General features: G+C 45.7%; 1 protein-coding gene across 3 annotated transcripts in view; it reads left to right on the top strand.

Annotated features, from left to right (window-relative positions):
- LOC144953546 (uncharacterized) overlaps window positions 1–17,429 on the top strand; it is a 253,823-nt gene that overhangs the window by 232,220 nt on the left and 4,174 nt on the right. For 2 of the 3 annotated variants that reach the window (XM_078884096.1, XM_078884095.1), the window contains one exon: window positions 5,755–8,023. In XM_078884096.1, the coding sequence (XP_078740222.1) occupies window positions 5,783–7,543 (1,761 nt within the window). In that variant the 5' untranslated portion in view covers window positions 5,755–5,782 and the 3' untranslated portion in view covers window positions 7,544–8,023. Of the gene's footprint in view, window positions 1–5,754; window positions 8,024–12,450; window positions 12,472–17,429 lie in introns of those variants that run through there. The other variant, XM_078884097.1, reaches the window with a different exon arrangement.

Consider the following 17,429-nt stretch of genomic DNA (forward strand, 5'->3'; position numbering starts at 1 on the left):
GGACAAGGCTCTAGTCAGAATTCCCGATTTTGACCCACACAATAAATCCATGGATATACACACACATATCGCAACAGTAGAAGAGGAGGCAATGATTAGAGGGCTGAGGAGACGGGATGAAAAAGCGAGTTTGTTGAAACGGAGCTTACATAAAGAATCTATCCCATGGGTAAAGTCACTACCACACAAGGTTAGAAATGATTTTAAACAACTGAGCCTGGCAGTGATTCGGAAGTTTGGAGAATATTCGACACTCACTGAGGGGTTTTATGCGGTAAAATCGATGACCCAGGGCATGGACCAAGACCCACGTGACTACCTTTTACAATTTAAAAGAGCGTATTACGCAGGCGATGTGAATCAATACCACGAAGGAGATAAAATGTTCAAAATTATGTTTTTTGAATCCTTGAGCCCAGAGATTACAGAAAGGGTGAGAATGGTTTTGAATCCAGAAACCGCATCCTTACGCCGCATAGAGAGCAAGGCGTACATGGCATGGTTATACAGAGCTAAGAATCATAATTCGGATCCAGAACACAGGGAGAGGGATAAGGAACCCAGCCTCTCAGAGAGGAATAAAAATCACCGAGCAGTCCTACAATGCAGGGAGGAGCAAAGACGCACGCACACATGGCAAAATAACCCAGAGAGAGGGGGGCACGAGAATGAGAGCGGCACTAAGGCGAACATTCAGGAGAATCGCAGGGGGAGGTTCAGAGCTGAACCATATCAACACCCCATGCCACGACACACGCAAGGTCAAAATTACTCACAAAGATGGCGAGATAACCATCTAGCGAGAAGGTGGTCCACAGACTGCGGAGGTACGGAGGCGAACATTCAGGAGAATCGCAGAATGTGGAGACCAAGGGCAGAATCATATCAACACCCCATGCCCCGACATACGCAAGGTCAAAATTACCCACAAAAATGGCAAAGTAACGATCCAGGAAAAATTTGGCACCCAAATGGGAGAAACACTGGGCCAAAAATGTACGAGATCGCAGGATGGAGAGGTTCAGAGCAGAACCATATCAACACCCCATGCCACGACACACGCAAGGTCGAAATTACACACAAAGATGTCGAGATAACCATCTAGCGAGAAGGTGGTACACAGACTACGGAGGTACGGAGGCGAACATTCAGGAGAATCGCAGAATGTGGAGACCAAGGGCAGAATCATATCAACACCCCATGCCCCGACATACGCAAGGTCAAAATTACCCACAAAAATGGCAAAGTAACAATCCAGGAAAAATTTAGCACCCAAATGGGAGTAACACTGGGCCAAAAATGTACGAGAATCGCAGGATGGGAGGTCAAACACAATCGGTCCAATTCCGACCAATTTCTCCACCGGCTATACCAGGAGGGAATAGAGGAATAACACAGAATGCGGTCCAAATACGTGATGAACCACCCACAGTGATTGAGAGCGAGCAGCCCATACGCGCCACGCACGCTGAAGTTTTGTTAAACCCTGGCCTCATTGGGAAATACAAGCAGGCTGCAAGTGACAGGGCGGGCAAATACCACCACAACCGGGAAACATCAAATGCATACGATGCGGTAAGAAACGCGGACAGTGCTCCCGTAAATGATGCGCAAATCGAATGCAAGGACAGGGCTGAATTGAAGTGTGATCGGACAGTAGATAACAGACAGCAGAGACAGAGAGGAAAACCAGAGCGCACAGGGAAAACAGTACCACGCGTCGCAAAAGAGAGCGATAATAGTGCAGGGAGAGGGAACACAGAGACCCACCCTGGGAAGTACAGGCGTGAGCCTCTGAATGGAAAATATCCAAATGAAACAAAAATCAATGTGGATCGGAGTGCTGAAATGGAGACGAATGTCCATGACGTTGAAATCCAACCCACTCGTACAAACCAAAAGGGCAACATTACGAGGCACGGAATTAAATCGACACGCTGACTCGGCAAATGTGCATGTAATCGCAGAGAGAGCGAATGCCATTGATAACGGAGTACAGAAGTTGGTTGTGTGCGCGAATTCTGATTATGTGCAGCACAATTTTACACCACACACTCCCACGACGCGAGAGAGTGAGAGGTTAAATTACATAAACGAACCGGAAAACCGTGACCGAATGATCAAAGTGATAAGTGGTAAACCAGACACTCGGAGCTTGGAAAAATTATGGCGACGAGGTAATATGAGGAAGGTAACGCATAAATGCGTTCGAAACCGCTACCTAGCGTTTCCCAGGATTTAACAAAAATAAAAAAAAATTAATATCCGCCGTAGTTATGATGGTTGAGAATCAATGTAACTTGTGGTGTTGATGTTTAACGTTTTGTTGTATTTTCCTTGCTTATTTCAAATGTTAACCATGTTAAGATTGTGATACATATGCGCGCGATTTGGAAGGAATGCGTTATGGATTAGTACCAATGTTTAACGTTGTGTTTTATTTCTTTGCTTATTTCAAATGTAACCATGTTAAGATTGTGATACATACGCGCGCGTTGTGAGAAATAACCGCCGAGAGTGAGGGCGGCTGATGGATTTATAACGAAAAAAAACAGGGCATTTACTTTGTTTAAAAATTCGCCAGTGGCCGAATCAACCACTGATAATTTTTAAAAGGGCGGATTGTTACATCTATGCCCTGTTTTCCGTTACTAATATTAAGAATAATTAAAAAAAAAATTTATATATTTTTTTATATCTATATATATATATTTTTTTAAATTAAATAATGAAAACAACCCACTACAAGCACACCAGGAATCTGTGAAACGGCCATTAAACTGCACAAACAGATGGCCCATGAATGCTTGGAGGGTTAGGAAAGGTCGCGAGGAGGGGTCGCGGGGGTGTCTGCTTCTTCTCGCTCTGTTTGTGTTTTTTTGTTGCCCGCTCGCAAGGAATGCGCAGAGGGGAGTCACGTTTTGAGTTAGGCACGGGCGCACACAGCTAACAGGCAGTCTGGGTCGAGTCGTGCTCAGTCTTGGGACTCGGCTTGCGACGCAGCTTTGCGAGGGAGGCTCGTGAAGGGAGTTGGGGCAGAAGCTTGCCAGCAGGCACCGACACCAACCATGGGTGTCGTGTCTCGCAGAGAGGAGGGACGAGGTGTCGGCACGAGCCGAGAGAGTATCGCTGAAAGTTCTCTTCTACAGTTATCCTGATGTGTTGAGTTGCTCGCAAAGTCAAGGATTGCGATAAGTTGATTGTACTAAGTTTTCACAGTCGGCTAAGAGGTGTGCAAATACAATTATAAATTTTGAGAGCGAATGCCAACAGCTGCAACTGGAGTTGCGCTAACGAACAATCAGCCGGGAGAAAGAGAAGGAGAGCGCCAGCAGAGCTGCGCCACCGAGCGCCACCGAGCGCCACCGAGCGCCACCGAGCGACACCGAGCGACACCGAGCGCCACCGAGCGCCACCGAGTGCCACCGAGCGACCGAGCATCTTCAAGGACTGCATCATGCCAACTCGTCATCTAACAGTAGAGGGAGAGAGAGCGCAAGAGCAGCACGACTCGGACGTCACCGGGCGTCATTGAGCGTCGTGCCAACTCGTCGTCCAGCAGTGGAGAGAGAGAGAGAGCGCACAAGCCGAGCGACACGCCGAGCGAGGGAGCAGCAGGGGCTCGCGGCGGCCACGCCCAACCCAGAGAAAACTTCTGGGCGCTGTTTGTATCCTCCCACACCACACAAGCTAACGACACAACTCCCGGCTCTAAGAATTAATTAATATTACAAGGGGACAACGCACACACAGCACGCACACGAATAAGACTAAAAAAAAAAATTGTCTGTGCGTTTCAAAAAGGGTTGCCATTTTGAGGTGGTGTGTTCAATATCAACTGATCGTGCAAAGCAGTTGCTGTCGTCGAGTTACATGAATAAAAAATGTTTTAGTCATTCATTTTCGTTAACTGCATAATCACGCCAATGAAGAAGTATTTTTAGTCATTCATTTTCGTTACTGCATAATCTTGTCCATGAATTTATTGACGTATACTTGCTTTCGGATAAGAGAGTGTCATGTGCTTGTTTAGAATAAAATTGCTTAACACCAACTGTTCGAGTGCTTCTTTCTAAGTCCATGCAAAACTATCTTATGCTTGATAACTGTATCCTGCGATGAGATATGAAAATGGAGACCTAAAATATCATAACACACACTAAGATAGTCGGTAAACGTTTAATCGATGATAATCGTATTATCCTGATTGATATAACAATGGATAAACGAAGCTGAGCTTAATTATCACAACTGCTCACATTAACATAATCGCAAGCATCCGCATAAATTACTACGATTATCTCCGCGATTATCAGAATTTATGCATATAATTACACACATCATAATTTATGCATGTTAATACACACATTAACATAATTAATGCGATTTGCGCATTTTTTGGAAAATTATTAATTTTTATTATTTTTATCAAAATTTCATAACCCGACACATACAACATACGCATGTTGATGATCTGGTCATGACTACTCAATGATTGAGTTGGAGAATCGTGTTCTGTACTTGGAGAATTCCATGACGAAATGGGGCCTTGCATCTGTTCTACAAAAAGATCACCTCCCTGGGAAAATCTTGACTTAAAGTTTTCGTAACTGCAGGAATTAATATTCTTTGGGTCTTTCGGTTAAGTGACGTGACTTTACCGAAAGACCCAAAGAACACCTCCCTGGGAATTTAATGTCATACAACACTGCACCTACTCAGCTCTCCATGAATAATCAGGTCGTTCTACACGTGGTGGAGGAGCTCCTATACCTGGTTAATGTGTTCACGACCAGCTTTGGTTTGGCATCCAAAGTCTCACTTCAAATTGGTCTAGCAGCATTATTTCATTAGGCTCTCTAACACTATGTGGAAGCTGCCTGAACTTTTTTTACATAAAAAGCTGTGAGTGTCCATCGCCAAGGTCTAGTCCATTGCAAAGGTCTCCTCAAAAAAACAGGCAATAGTCTACATCATAGACTGCCAATACACTCACCGAGGTTAAGAACCAGGCTACAGTCTACATTATAGACTGCCAGTACGCTCACCAAGGCTAAGAACCAGGCTACAGTCTACATTAGTCGTTTTTTTTCTTATATTCACTTTATTTGTTTTATTATTTTCTATCTACGTGACTTTACCGAAATAACCAAAGAATATGAATTCCCGCTGTCACAAAAGTTTTAAGTCAAGATTTTCCCAGGGAGGTGATCTTTTTGTAGAACATATGCAAGGCCCCATTTCGTCATGGAATTCAACAGGTACAGAACAAGATTTTATAAGAATGTAAACGGTCAGGAAATTAACACTGCACATATTCAGCTGAAGTTATATCTGTTCATCCTCGCATTCAAGCTCATTTGAGCCTGGCTTCACACCTCTAAGTTGCAAATGAACATTAATTTATACATTTCTGCATAATACAAATAATATTCTTTTCAACAGCCTTTGCTATGTTAGCTAATTTTTCTTAAATAAATATTCCTGTCGTAGCTAGACAACCAAAATTATGTGCTTGGAGTTTTTGGTAAACATTCATTTTGAAGACACTAGGGTGTCCAGGCATATTTATGACCATTTTCCCTCTCATTGTGTGCCTTAACAGCCCTTGTGATGAATTGGGGAATCTCTTTCACTATATGATGAAAATATGAATATGTATAGATGTGTAAGTCATGTATGACTGTGTTTATATGCATTCCTCTGTGCCTCAATACTCACATAGATGGTGTGGACATGCTTTTCTGTCTGCAGCTGACCCTCGCTCTGCAGAATTGGCCTGATGGAGCAAAGGCACTCAGCACAGCTCAGTACAAGAAGGAAACAATGCGACCAGCATGTAAACATCACGGATCGTACTGGAAAATTGACACAGCACCAGAGAACACACACAGGAGAGATGCCCTTCAAGTGCAGTGTGTGTGAGAAGGCATTTTCAGATTCATCTTCTCTTAAACAACACCAGAGAACACACACAGGAGAGAAACCTTTCAAGTGCACTGTGTGTGAGAAGGCATTTGCAAAGTCATCAAATCTTCAGACTCACCAGAGAACCCACACAGGAGATAAGCCCTTCAAGTGCAGTGTGTGTGGGAAGGCATTTTTTGATTCATCTACTCTTAAACAACACCAGAGAACACACACAGGAAAGAAACCTTTCAAGTGCACTGTGTGTGAGAAGGCATTTGCACGGTCACCACATCTTCAAAGACACCAGAGAACACACACAGGAGAGAAACATTTCAAGTGCACTGTGTGTGGGAAGGCGTTTGCACAGTCATCACATCTTCAAAGACACCAGAGAACACACACAGGAGAGAAACCCTTCAAGTGCACTGTGTGTGAGAAGGCATTTTCATGGTCATCATATCTTCAGACCCACCAGAGAACACACACAGGAGACAAACCCTTCAAGTGCAGTGTTTGTGGGAAGGCATTTTTTAATTCATCTACTCTTAAACAACACCAGAGAACACACACAGGAGAGATGCCCTTCAAGTGCAGTGTGTGTGGGAAGGAATTTTTTTATTCATCTACTCTTAAACAACACCAGAGAACACACACAGGAGAGATGCCCTTCAAGTGCAGTGTGTGTGAGAAGGCATTTTCAGATTCATCTACTCTTAAACAACACCAGAGAACACACACAGGAGAGAAACCTTTTAAGTGCACTCTGTGTGGGAAGGCATTTGCAAAGTCATCAAATCTTCAGACCCACCAGATAATACACACAGGAGATCAACCCTTCAAGTGCAGTGTGTGTGGGAAGGCATTTTTGTATTCATCTACTCTTAAACAACACCAGAGAACACACACAGGAGAGACACCTTTTAAGTGCACTCTGTGTGTTAAGGCGTTTGCAAAGTCATCAAATCTTCAGACCCATCAGAGAATACACACAGGAGATAAACCCTTCAAGTGCAGTGTGTGTGGGAAGGTATTTTCAGATTCATCTACTCTTAAACAACACCAGAGAACACACACAGGAAAGAAACCTTTCAAGTGCGCTGTGTGTGAGAAGGCGTTTGCAAAGTCATCAATTCTTAAATCACACCAGAGAACACACACAGGAGAGAAACCTTTCAAGTGTACTCTGTGTGGGAAGGTGTTTGCAAAGTCATCAAATCTTGAAAAACACCAGAGAACACACACGCATCAGAAAATCCACAAGAAGTGTAATCTGAAATCAGCTTGTGAAAGTCAAAGTGCTGCAATGACCCCATTGTTCATGAAACAAGAACCAGAAGACAACCCCAGCCTGGACACTTTGAAAGGTATCAAGGTGAAATATGAAGAGGCGAAGGTGAAATGTGAAGAAGTAACAGTGAAGAGCGTAGAAGTGAAGGTTAAATTTGAAGATGATTCAACTCCAAAATCGGACCTTCACATAGATGGAGGCAGTGTGAAGCAGGAACTAAATTCTAACTGTGAGGCAAAACGCGGCAACTCCCAGGAGTTTGTGGATGTGGAGGTGTGGGTGGACTTCTTAGACAATACAAAGTCAAATGGAGACCAGGTAGATGTGCAAGCTTCAGACAAATAAGCTCAAATGGATGCACCTCTGTCACAGGCCTTTCTAATGAATATAATGTGAAGTTGAACACTCAATTTCTAGGTTCAAACTGCAGTGTAAGAGTGGCTAGTATTTGTGAACCTGTGGGTTGGGGCGATCTCTAACCAGTAGTGACTCAAGTGTTTTGTATCATATCTCATCTTAGACACTCGATGGGTGCCCATAATGGGCATCTGCCCCTGTTTGTCTCAAGGTGACCGTTCACTGGCCTGCATGTGTATATGAGTTTGTAAGTCCGGGGCGATGATTGATATGCCAGTCGGATTTGAACCTTGAACCTCTGCAACAAATAGAGAATGTACTACTACTTGGCTTCCCTCTATGAGAGTGCTGCACATATAGGCCTAATCTCGTCAGATCAACTTCTAAATACGTTGCAACATGATGCAGTACATTTCAGTATAGTAATAAAATGTTGCCAATGTGCCCTTTGATTATTTTGAATCATAATTGAAAGAATACCTGTCTGATTTTGTACGTACATACAACATTTTGTGTATTAATGTCAAACATGGAATATGTGATGTCAGGACAAAGTATCTGTTTTGGTGGTAACCTGTACAAAAACTCATGTGAGAGCTGTTATTTTTGTGATACGGGTCAAAGGGTATTTTTGTGAATCAGGACGCATCTGACTGGGGCAACTCATTGTCTTTGATCATTCATCAGTTAAGGTATGCCACTTACAAGTTACGTATAGGAGATACATTCTCCACAAGAACAATAATAATTATTTTGTATTACGTATACATTTTGTCGAACTGAGACTTAAAATGGACCTTGCCGATGAACATCAGTTGAAGCAAGCCGGACTGTTGAGACATTGTACACCAAAACCAGTCCACAGGTGGCTTGTACTGAACACATGTGTAGTGCCATAAGAGGGGAGGGGCTGCTTGGGGCTCTGGGATCCTAGGCAGATAAGCCCTCGGCGCCAAGCGCTAGGATCCCAGGCACCCCAAACAGTTAAGCCCCTTGGCGCCACCAACGGGCGGGCTGTGCGTGCTCTGTGGGATATCTGGAGGCGCACACAACCCCACCCCTCGTTGGGGATGAGGCATAAAAGGGCAGCTCCCTGGCCGATCGGGGCCAGTTGCAGCTCAAGACCCAAGACCAGCCAGCTTAGGACCCTGGACCCCCTCGTCCCGTTTGTCCTTGTAAGGGCCGGGACGCTGTGAGGGCCAGTGGTGGGACTCTGGGACTCCCGGCTCTACGTCCTTGTAAGGGCGAGTTCCGAGGAAGCCAGAGTCCAGACCCGCACCTTGGCTGGGTCGGGTCAATTAGGGTAATTGCAGCCTGAGGACTCCAGAGCGTAGCCAGAGTAGTGTATCTAGGCTGTGTACCTAGGCTGTAGCAGAGTATCAGGACTGTTGGAGTGTTGTAATAAAGAAGATACCTCTACAAGTGTCTCCGGAACCCATTACACATGCATTCCTAAAAGGCCGTGGTATTTATAGTTTGTGTAAAACATTCCTTTGTTTCGTGTAGAGAACGTTGAATGAAAGATGTCTGCCGATCTGTTTTTTCGCAAGGAGGTACTTTAAAGAGGACATTTGAAGGCATCGTGGATTTTTGTTACAGATTTGTATTCTAGCCTAGGTTTTATTGAATTTTAACTTCTATTTAATTAAAACTTTAGATATATCTGTCTGCATTGATATCCCACCTTGCTTACCACATGTTTACTTAAATATGTAGACGCTCCCTCTGAAGACGTCACCTCAAATTAACGAGTGGGTTACGTCAGGGCCTCCCCCTCTCTCTGGCTTGTGATGTCACCAAGAGCAGAACTCGCCTCCACGGAATCTTAACGACTGCACTGTCTTGGAATGCATTTACACAGTAATCAAATCTTCACAACTGCCAGGGAACACACATTAAAAACCACTTAATGTACACTTGGAAGGCCTTTTGAATTGTCTTGAAACTGAAACACGCGTAAGGAGGTCTACAAGGAGCAGAGTCTGAGATTGACGTGTGAAATTTGAAGTTCCATAAGCCCATCTTTTGTGATTCAAGGACCCAATAAAAATGGCAGCTGGGAAACGTCACCATTCGTGAAGGTGACCTGTGAAGGCTCTAGGGTTTGACTTCCAGGTCGCTAATGGAGCCCGAGACGAATCACAGCCATTTGTGGATGTGGAGGTTTTGGAGGACTTTTCGGACAAGGTCGAGTAGAAGCAGACAGCATGTGTGACCATAAGTGTTGGGTAGACCTGTAACCAAAAGCATGAGACACGGTTTCCCAATGGTTATTTCTATTTAGTTTTTAGTTGATTTGGAATACAGTACGTATTTCAATTGTGATGTAAATTTTAGTTGACGTTTACCTAACGCCATTACTTGGGTAAGGCTTAAGTATTGAATATCGCGTTTTTAGCCGTCGCGCGGCATTTTCCAAGAACGTAACCTCCAATATTCAAGGGGCTGCTGTATTTTCTGTCAATCGAGTACAGCAGGGGAGTACGGATTTTTACTAGAAACTAGATCTCTGCTTTCTTGATGTAATTAAGGCATATGGTACCCTAAATAGGCTTGGTGTTTTGGGTTCCTTGATTTCGATGTCTCTGCCTCTGCTCACATTCGTTGAGGATTTTTATGATTTTGGGCAGGCCCATCTAAAGCTGCGTGACCAGGAGTTGGAACCATTTCCTGTTCAACTCGGCTTGTGACAGAAATTCACTCTGGCCCAATGCATTACATTTGTAATGTGAGGTTACACCTGGATAATAATGATGGGCTCTGCCGGCCTCAGCCCGCAACCAATGGGGAGTCGAGTTAGGGGCGTGGCCCTGGAGTCGTACATTAGCTTCGGGAAAGTTCCAGGGGTGTGGCTGAGGATTGGCTGCGGGGCATCACGTGGGCCAGGGATTAAAAGGAGCGGAGAATCCACGCTGGTGCTGTGGTCCGGAGCCTGCCACGTGGCGCTGTCAGCCAACAGCGTGAAGGAGCAAGGGAACTGGAGGAACGAATGTGGTGGAAGCTGTGAACGAAACTGAATAAAGAATTCTCAATTCACGATGTCGTCTCAACGGGGTTTATTCCACATTACATAGCATCTTCAATAATTATGTAGTTTGAGAAGCTCACAATGGCCATATAAATAAATTGCATTCGTTGCGGTTACAATAATACGCTTATCGATGACTGGTTATAGTTAAGGGATCATTTCCTGCTGGTCAGCCCTATTGCATCTGCTGATCTGGTAATGGCTACTCAATGAGATGGAGTTAGGGAATCTTGTTCTGATGCCTGGATAATTCCATCATGAAATGGGGCTTTGCATATGTTCCACAAAAATAAATCACCTGCTTGGGAATCTATGTCATACAACACTGCACCTGCTCAGCTCTCCATTAATAGTCAGGCAGTTCTACAAGTGGCGAATAAGTTCCCATACCTGGTTCATGTGTCGAGCAGCATTCTTTTATCAGACTGTATAACACTGTGTGGAAGCTGCCTGGACTTTTGCTGCATTCAGAGCTGTGAGTGTCCATCACCAAGATCAAGTCCATCTGAGACCATCCCTCTCCCTGCCATACTGGCATCACACCCGCCCCTCACCCTTCGTTCTGAGGATGGCGGGCGCACTGGATGTTGCCACGTAGCCATTTCAGGCTGGGCCAGACGGGGATACGTGGGTCACCCGGCCACAAGGTGCTTGTTGGCCAACACAACCCCTGGGCTGGCCCCAGGGATGATATTGTGATGCCACAGCGGCGAAGCCGCTCTGCCGGCGCCGCATCCGCGATGCCCACACCACGGAGAGGCCTGGCCGACGCTGTTCTTCGCTCACCACCCCCCACATGAACACACGCACGTACCCCCACCTAGAGCTTCGCGGGAAAGTCACCTGGCCTACAGGTTTTCACCCAGGAGCCCTTCTCGTGGGGAACCTTCTCCACGGTTTCCTGGGGCCAGGGAATTGACTGAGGCTTCCCCGAGGTTAAATGGCACTGCGGCGCCGTGAACTAACGTGAAATTACACGGTCATGACGAGGCTACTCAGCCACAGCGGTTAACACACACACAACACAGACGGGTTAGCAGGCAGGTAGGGGGCGGAGCCACGAACGGCGGGAAACCAGGGTAAGCATCTGATTGGAATGGTGGCTGATTTTTTTTTATGGCATATGTTAATGATCCACGTGCAATGTATGTGTATGTAATACTTTATCTATGTGAGGAGCGGTGGCGCAGTTATATCACTGCATTATGAATTCAACAATTAGAGTTTGATAATCGTCGACAACAAACATCATTGATAAGTGAAAGCTGAACTTATTATGGACTTCTATGTTCAATGATCCTCAATTCATTACATGGTGAAGTGAGGAAACATTAATACTGAGCAGATGAAGGCGGCCAGGCATGGTTCTGGACAGACCACCACATATTTACCATGCCAGTGTGTGACAGTGTCAAGTTTGTATCTGCTGTAAAATATATTAACTCCATTGAACACGCAGGTTAAATCAAAACATTGTTCATTTCTGTTTTCTTCTGGAACTTTTTCTAAGAATGGATAAAGTCAGGAAATTAACAGCACATTTCCAGCTGAAGTTAGATCTGTTCATCAAAGCATTCAAACTATTCTGAGCTTGGCTTCACACCTCTAAGTTGCGATTTAACATTAATACAAATAGTAATATGTTCAACATCCTTTGCTATGTTTGCTGAATTTTTATAAATATTATTTTTGTAGCCAGACAGCCAAAATTGTGTGCTTGGAGTTTTGGGTTGACATTCATTTTGAAGATACTAGGGTTTCCAGGCATATGTATGACCATTAGCCCTATCATTGTGTGCCTAAACAGCCCCTGTGATGAATTGGGGAATCTTTTTTTACTACATCATGAATATATGAAAAAGTATAGCCGTGTAAGTCATGTGTGACTGTATATTGCGCTTCCTCTGCAGAATTGGTCTGATGGAGGAAAGGCACTCAGCTCGGTACAAGGAAACAGCACGGATCGTACTGGAAATTTGACACAGCACCAGGGAACTCACACAGGAGAGAACCCCTTCAAGTGCACTGTGTGAGAAGAAATTAGCATGTTTATCAGTTATTCAGAGCCACCAGAGAACACACCGAAAAAATTGCCCTTCAAGTGCAGTGTGTGTGGCAAAGCATTTTCAGTTTCATCTGCTCTTAATAAACACCAGAGAACACACACAGGAGAGAAACCCTTCAAGTGCAATCTTAGACGTGGTTTAGTTGTAATGTATTGAAGGTGGAGGGGTTACCAGCCCCTCACACCCATCCAGAGCCCCCATTTAGCTGATGTGGTAGCTACGAATGCCACGAGGGGAAAGGCTAATCGGAATTGGCCCTCCCCCCACAGCACTTTCCACAGTTACAAGAACAACAACCGCCATTCGCCACTAAGTGGCGGTGACGTCACCATGGCGTTTGTGCCAGGCCATGTGCACGGGATAGACCCAGGTGCCATGGGTCGACTGACTCCGTTGACTGGCCAATGCACCACCTGTACCCCCGACTGTGCCAACACACAGTGTACACGCACACACACAGTGTGTACACATACACATTGTATACACAGTGTACACACACACAGTGTACACATACACACAGTTTGTACACACAGTGTACACACACACAGTTTGTACACACACACAGTTTGTACACACAGCGTACACACACAGTGTACACGCACACACACAAGTGTGTACACATACACATTGCATACACTGTACACACACACAGTGTACACACACAATAATGTTCACGTTGTTGTTGAGCTCACGCACCCAAGGGGTCTCTGTTCAAGAGAGGCAACAATATAAATGTAATTAAATAAACTTAAACTCTAACCCTGATCTCGTTCTCTGACGTCACCACTCATTAACTTGGCGTGAGACGCCAGGGAGAGCCGTTCTCCGCTAGTGACGTCATGTCACCAAGGTATTCAACTCCCCAACCCCCCCATCTACCGCGCTTTTGAGCGTGACGTCACGTCTAGTTGGTCACTGTCGATTTCGGTTCCAGTAAAAATCCTTTTTTGGGAAAAGCCACGCCCAGTCTCTGGCGTTCATTAACATAATTTATTCAGGAATACCGTCGCTAGTTCATTGCAACGGGTTTACCAGCCAAGCCCAATCACCCCACATGGGCCCGGCTTATTAACATAATTTATTCAATTACACCCCTGCTTGTTGGGGGAGGGGATTGTGTGATGAACTCCGCTAGTGACGTCATGTCACCTCCTGCTGCCGCGTGACGTCACGATATATCCGGAAGCTGCTGCACCGTGCGCGCGCTCACTGAAATCCGAGGTGAGAAGTTCACATCGTGGTTGTTGTTGTGGTCGTGGTTGTTGTTGTTTACCCAGGTAGTGCCTCGCTCCGTGTCTCTCGTAGGGATATCAATTGAGTACCAGCGAGTATGGAATCGATGTCCAGGCTGGAACATTACAACGCGGGGCCTTGCCTCCTGACCTCGCCTGATTGCATTTGCTTTAATTCTCTGCTTAAGTTTAATTTGTCTTCATCTGGCTCACTACTTTGAAACTTTGTTTCTTTTAAGTATTTCTACAGTTTGTTTTTATATCTTACCAAGGGCAAGCCCACTTCAGCTGCTATACCGCTCTTGTTTTCAGAAGCGACCTTCCCACAACAAAGTGGCTTATCAACGTGTGGAAATGTCTGTCGGTCAAATACTCTAAACGCGTGGTGATGTTGACTCTAAACGTGGAGGGGAAAACCCTGAGGATCCGGAGGAAAATCCACGCGACCACTGGGAGAGAGACACGCAAATTCCAAATATACAGGAGGGGTCGCGATCGAACCCACCACCTCCTGTATTCCAAGAGAGGCAGTTAACATCTCCCAGCCACCATGGTGCTCACTCGAGTACATGACCACAATGAGTCTCAGCACTCTAATTCAGGAGCGTTCTGCCGAGTTGGTTTTGCTGATACACCCTTTAGACCGATGAACAACTATTTTTATGATAATTGTTTTTTTACCCTTTTATCTGGCAACAAAACCGACTCCTTTTTTTTACGAGGAATCATGTTTGCATAGACCACAATACCTGCAGTAATAATGCAAACAAAAAACACAACTCTGATAATGTATGCACTGTCCTTGAAGTTGGTCCACACCCGAGACAGTTTTCCTTAGAGCCTAGTCTCTCTCTCTGATGGTGCATTGTCTTTGAGTTGTGCGCCTTTTGGCGTCATCTGGTCCAACACCATGTGAGACTCGGCTCTAAGGAAAGCTGTCTCGGGTGTGGACCAATCTACTTTAAGGACAGTGCATACATTATCAGAGTTATGTTTTTTGTTTGCATATGACTTAAGGTATTGTGGTCTATGCAAACATGACTCCTCGTAAAAAAAGGTGTCAGTTTTGTTGCCAGATAAAAGGGTAAAAAAAAACAATTATATTTTTTAATGGCAAATGAGATTCCAATGGTGTAAACTATTTTTATATTACCAATCAAGGCTCACAGAGCTGTTAGATCTTTTGTCAGAAGCCACCTGGCCATAGATGATAGCTCAACGAAATGGCTTTTCACGTGGAAGATTGTAGCAGCCAAATAATCTAAATGCATGTTACTAAATGTGGAGGGGAAAATCGAAGGACCCAGAGAAAAAAGAATCCGAGTGAGCGAGTGTACTCATTTGTGTTAGTATACTCCGTGAGCGTACTCTGCGTGCGTGAGTTCGATTCCAACCCTGACGCATTTATAATTGCAGTTTACATTTTTTATTTTTTTCTCTCTCCCCGTAGTGGCATTGATTTTTCTCCACATTTAGAAACATGCATTTTGAAAATTTTGCTGCAAAACATTTCCATATTATAAGCCACTAAGTTGAGCTATTATTTGTGTCCAGGTCGATTCTGAAAAAGCTATGCAGCTCAGTGGGCCTCACCTGGTAAAATAGTAATAATGTACTGTGAGGGTTTTCCAATTTAATTTCTTATTTAGCAGTTAAAGATTATTTTTCAGGAGGGCCCTGCATTGGACTGTTTGACCACCACCAAATAGGTTTTGAGTTTAGGTTTGGGAGAAAAACGGAAAACCCAGTGGAACACCAATGCCGACGGTGACGGCCGACGCCAGGATAGCGGCCACGGGCTCGAAGCGAGGGCAACCCGGCTCTTGTCCCAAGAAAGGAATCCGCTCCCCGCTGCCCTCCACGGTGGCGCATCGCCGGCGGGGCTGCATGCTGAGCCCCAACTTTTCCAGAAGATCGGTACCTGCAATACACTCGTGGCATAACACGCTCGACACGTATAACTCCTGGTTACACACCTGGTGTCCGAGGCGACCCTTAAGGGTGACCCTCCCCAGCAGTCCCATCCCACTTCCACTTGCAGTGTGCAGCGCACGATCCGGGGCCTGTAGGCGGCCCACTTCAACCCCGACCACGCTGCAGTGTGTTGCACTCACGAGTGACGTTACCGCCCCCGTGTCCATCAGAATCTGGGTACGCCGCCTGTTCACCTGCCCTTCCACGAGCGACGTGGCCCCCATTATTCCTGCCACCAGCTCCCGCAGCCAGTCACCCGCAGTCGCCGCATTCTGGGGTGTTGTTGTCGGCATCTGCGTGGGGGTCACTCGCTCACCATTATCACGACAGTTTATTTGTGTTGGGACCACGTCGATTGCACCCCTCTGTGGTCCCCTCTTTAGGGAGGCCTTGGTGTTTAACCCTGGTGCTTCTCTCGCGCGGGCGATCTGGGGACAGTTTCTCACGAGATGCCCCCATTTGTCGGATAGATAGCACGCACGTGGAAGGGCGGTGGCTCCATAAGAGGCCCCTTGTCCACTCCCCCTTACCCTCCAAGTGCTCATTTGTTCGAGTTCTGCCTCTTATTGAGATACTCGCCTGGTTAGCCCCCCGACCATGGAGCGCAGCCCTCCCACCTCGGACTGGACTATCTCCGCTGTGGACTGCAGCTTGGTCACATTCTTGGGTTACCTTCCCGCATTCTTGGGTTACCTCCTCACGTACTTGGGTCGCATGGCCTGTGATATCTCCTATGCCGGTCTGTATCCCTACCACCCATCCTGGGGTTGTCTCGCGGGGTCCCGGAGGCTCCCTCGTCCCCCCCCCTCACCTCCCCCTCTGAAAGAAGACTTGCAATGGTTATATCCCGTCCCAGCCGTCGGAATTCCACACGCTCGCGAGCAAATCTCTCACACACACATGTGCGCGTGCTCGGCAAGGGTGTTAAATGGGGGATATGGGGAGTTCGCACCTGGCTGCCACCCTGTTGTGCTTGTCAGATAATGCTGAACTTTCTCGGTGGCGAGGTCATCTATGAACTCGGCAGTGTATCCCAGGCGTGCGCTCTGTGTTAGCAAGCGTGATTTATTTTCGTGCGCGCTCACTGAGATCCGAAGTGAGAAGTTCACATCGTGGTTATTGTTGTCGTGGTGGTAGTTGTTGTTTACCCAGGTAGAGTCTCGCTCCTTCTCTGTCTTGTAGGGAGGCCGCTTTGGATTGCACTACTCTTCGATTTCACATTAACATGCTAATTTATTACATTAACATCACTAGCCCCGGCCACTTCTTTATGACCCTTGGGCTACACCCATTTAAAACCTTTTAAAACAGTCTGCCTCAGCTGCAGACCATGAATTTTCTATCAGAGTGTTTTTGTTTGCATTCTGACCACAAGTATTGTGGTTAATGCACACATGATTCTTTGTAAAAGGTTTCAGTTTGGTGTTTTAACATCTTAACACCTGTTTTGTTGCCAGAAAAACGGGGAAAACCTGTTCTCATATTTTGGTACTGGCAAAGGTCCCATGATGAAATATTGCAGTATATTAGAGGTGAGCCGTGCGTGTGCAGAGAGGACAGTAAGGAGCCGGAAG

The sequence above is a fragment of the Lampetra fluviatilis genome, chromosome 78 (genome assembly GCF_964198595.1).
Source record: "Lampetra fluviatilis chromosome 78, kcLamFluv1.1, whole genome shotgun sequence".
In the NCBI taxonomy this organism is placed as follows: domain Eukaryota; kingdom Metazoa; phylum Chordata; class Hyperoartia; order Petromyzontiformes; family Petromyzontidae; genus Lampetra; species Lampetra fluviatilis.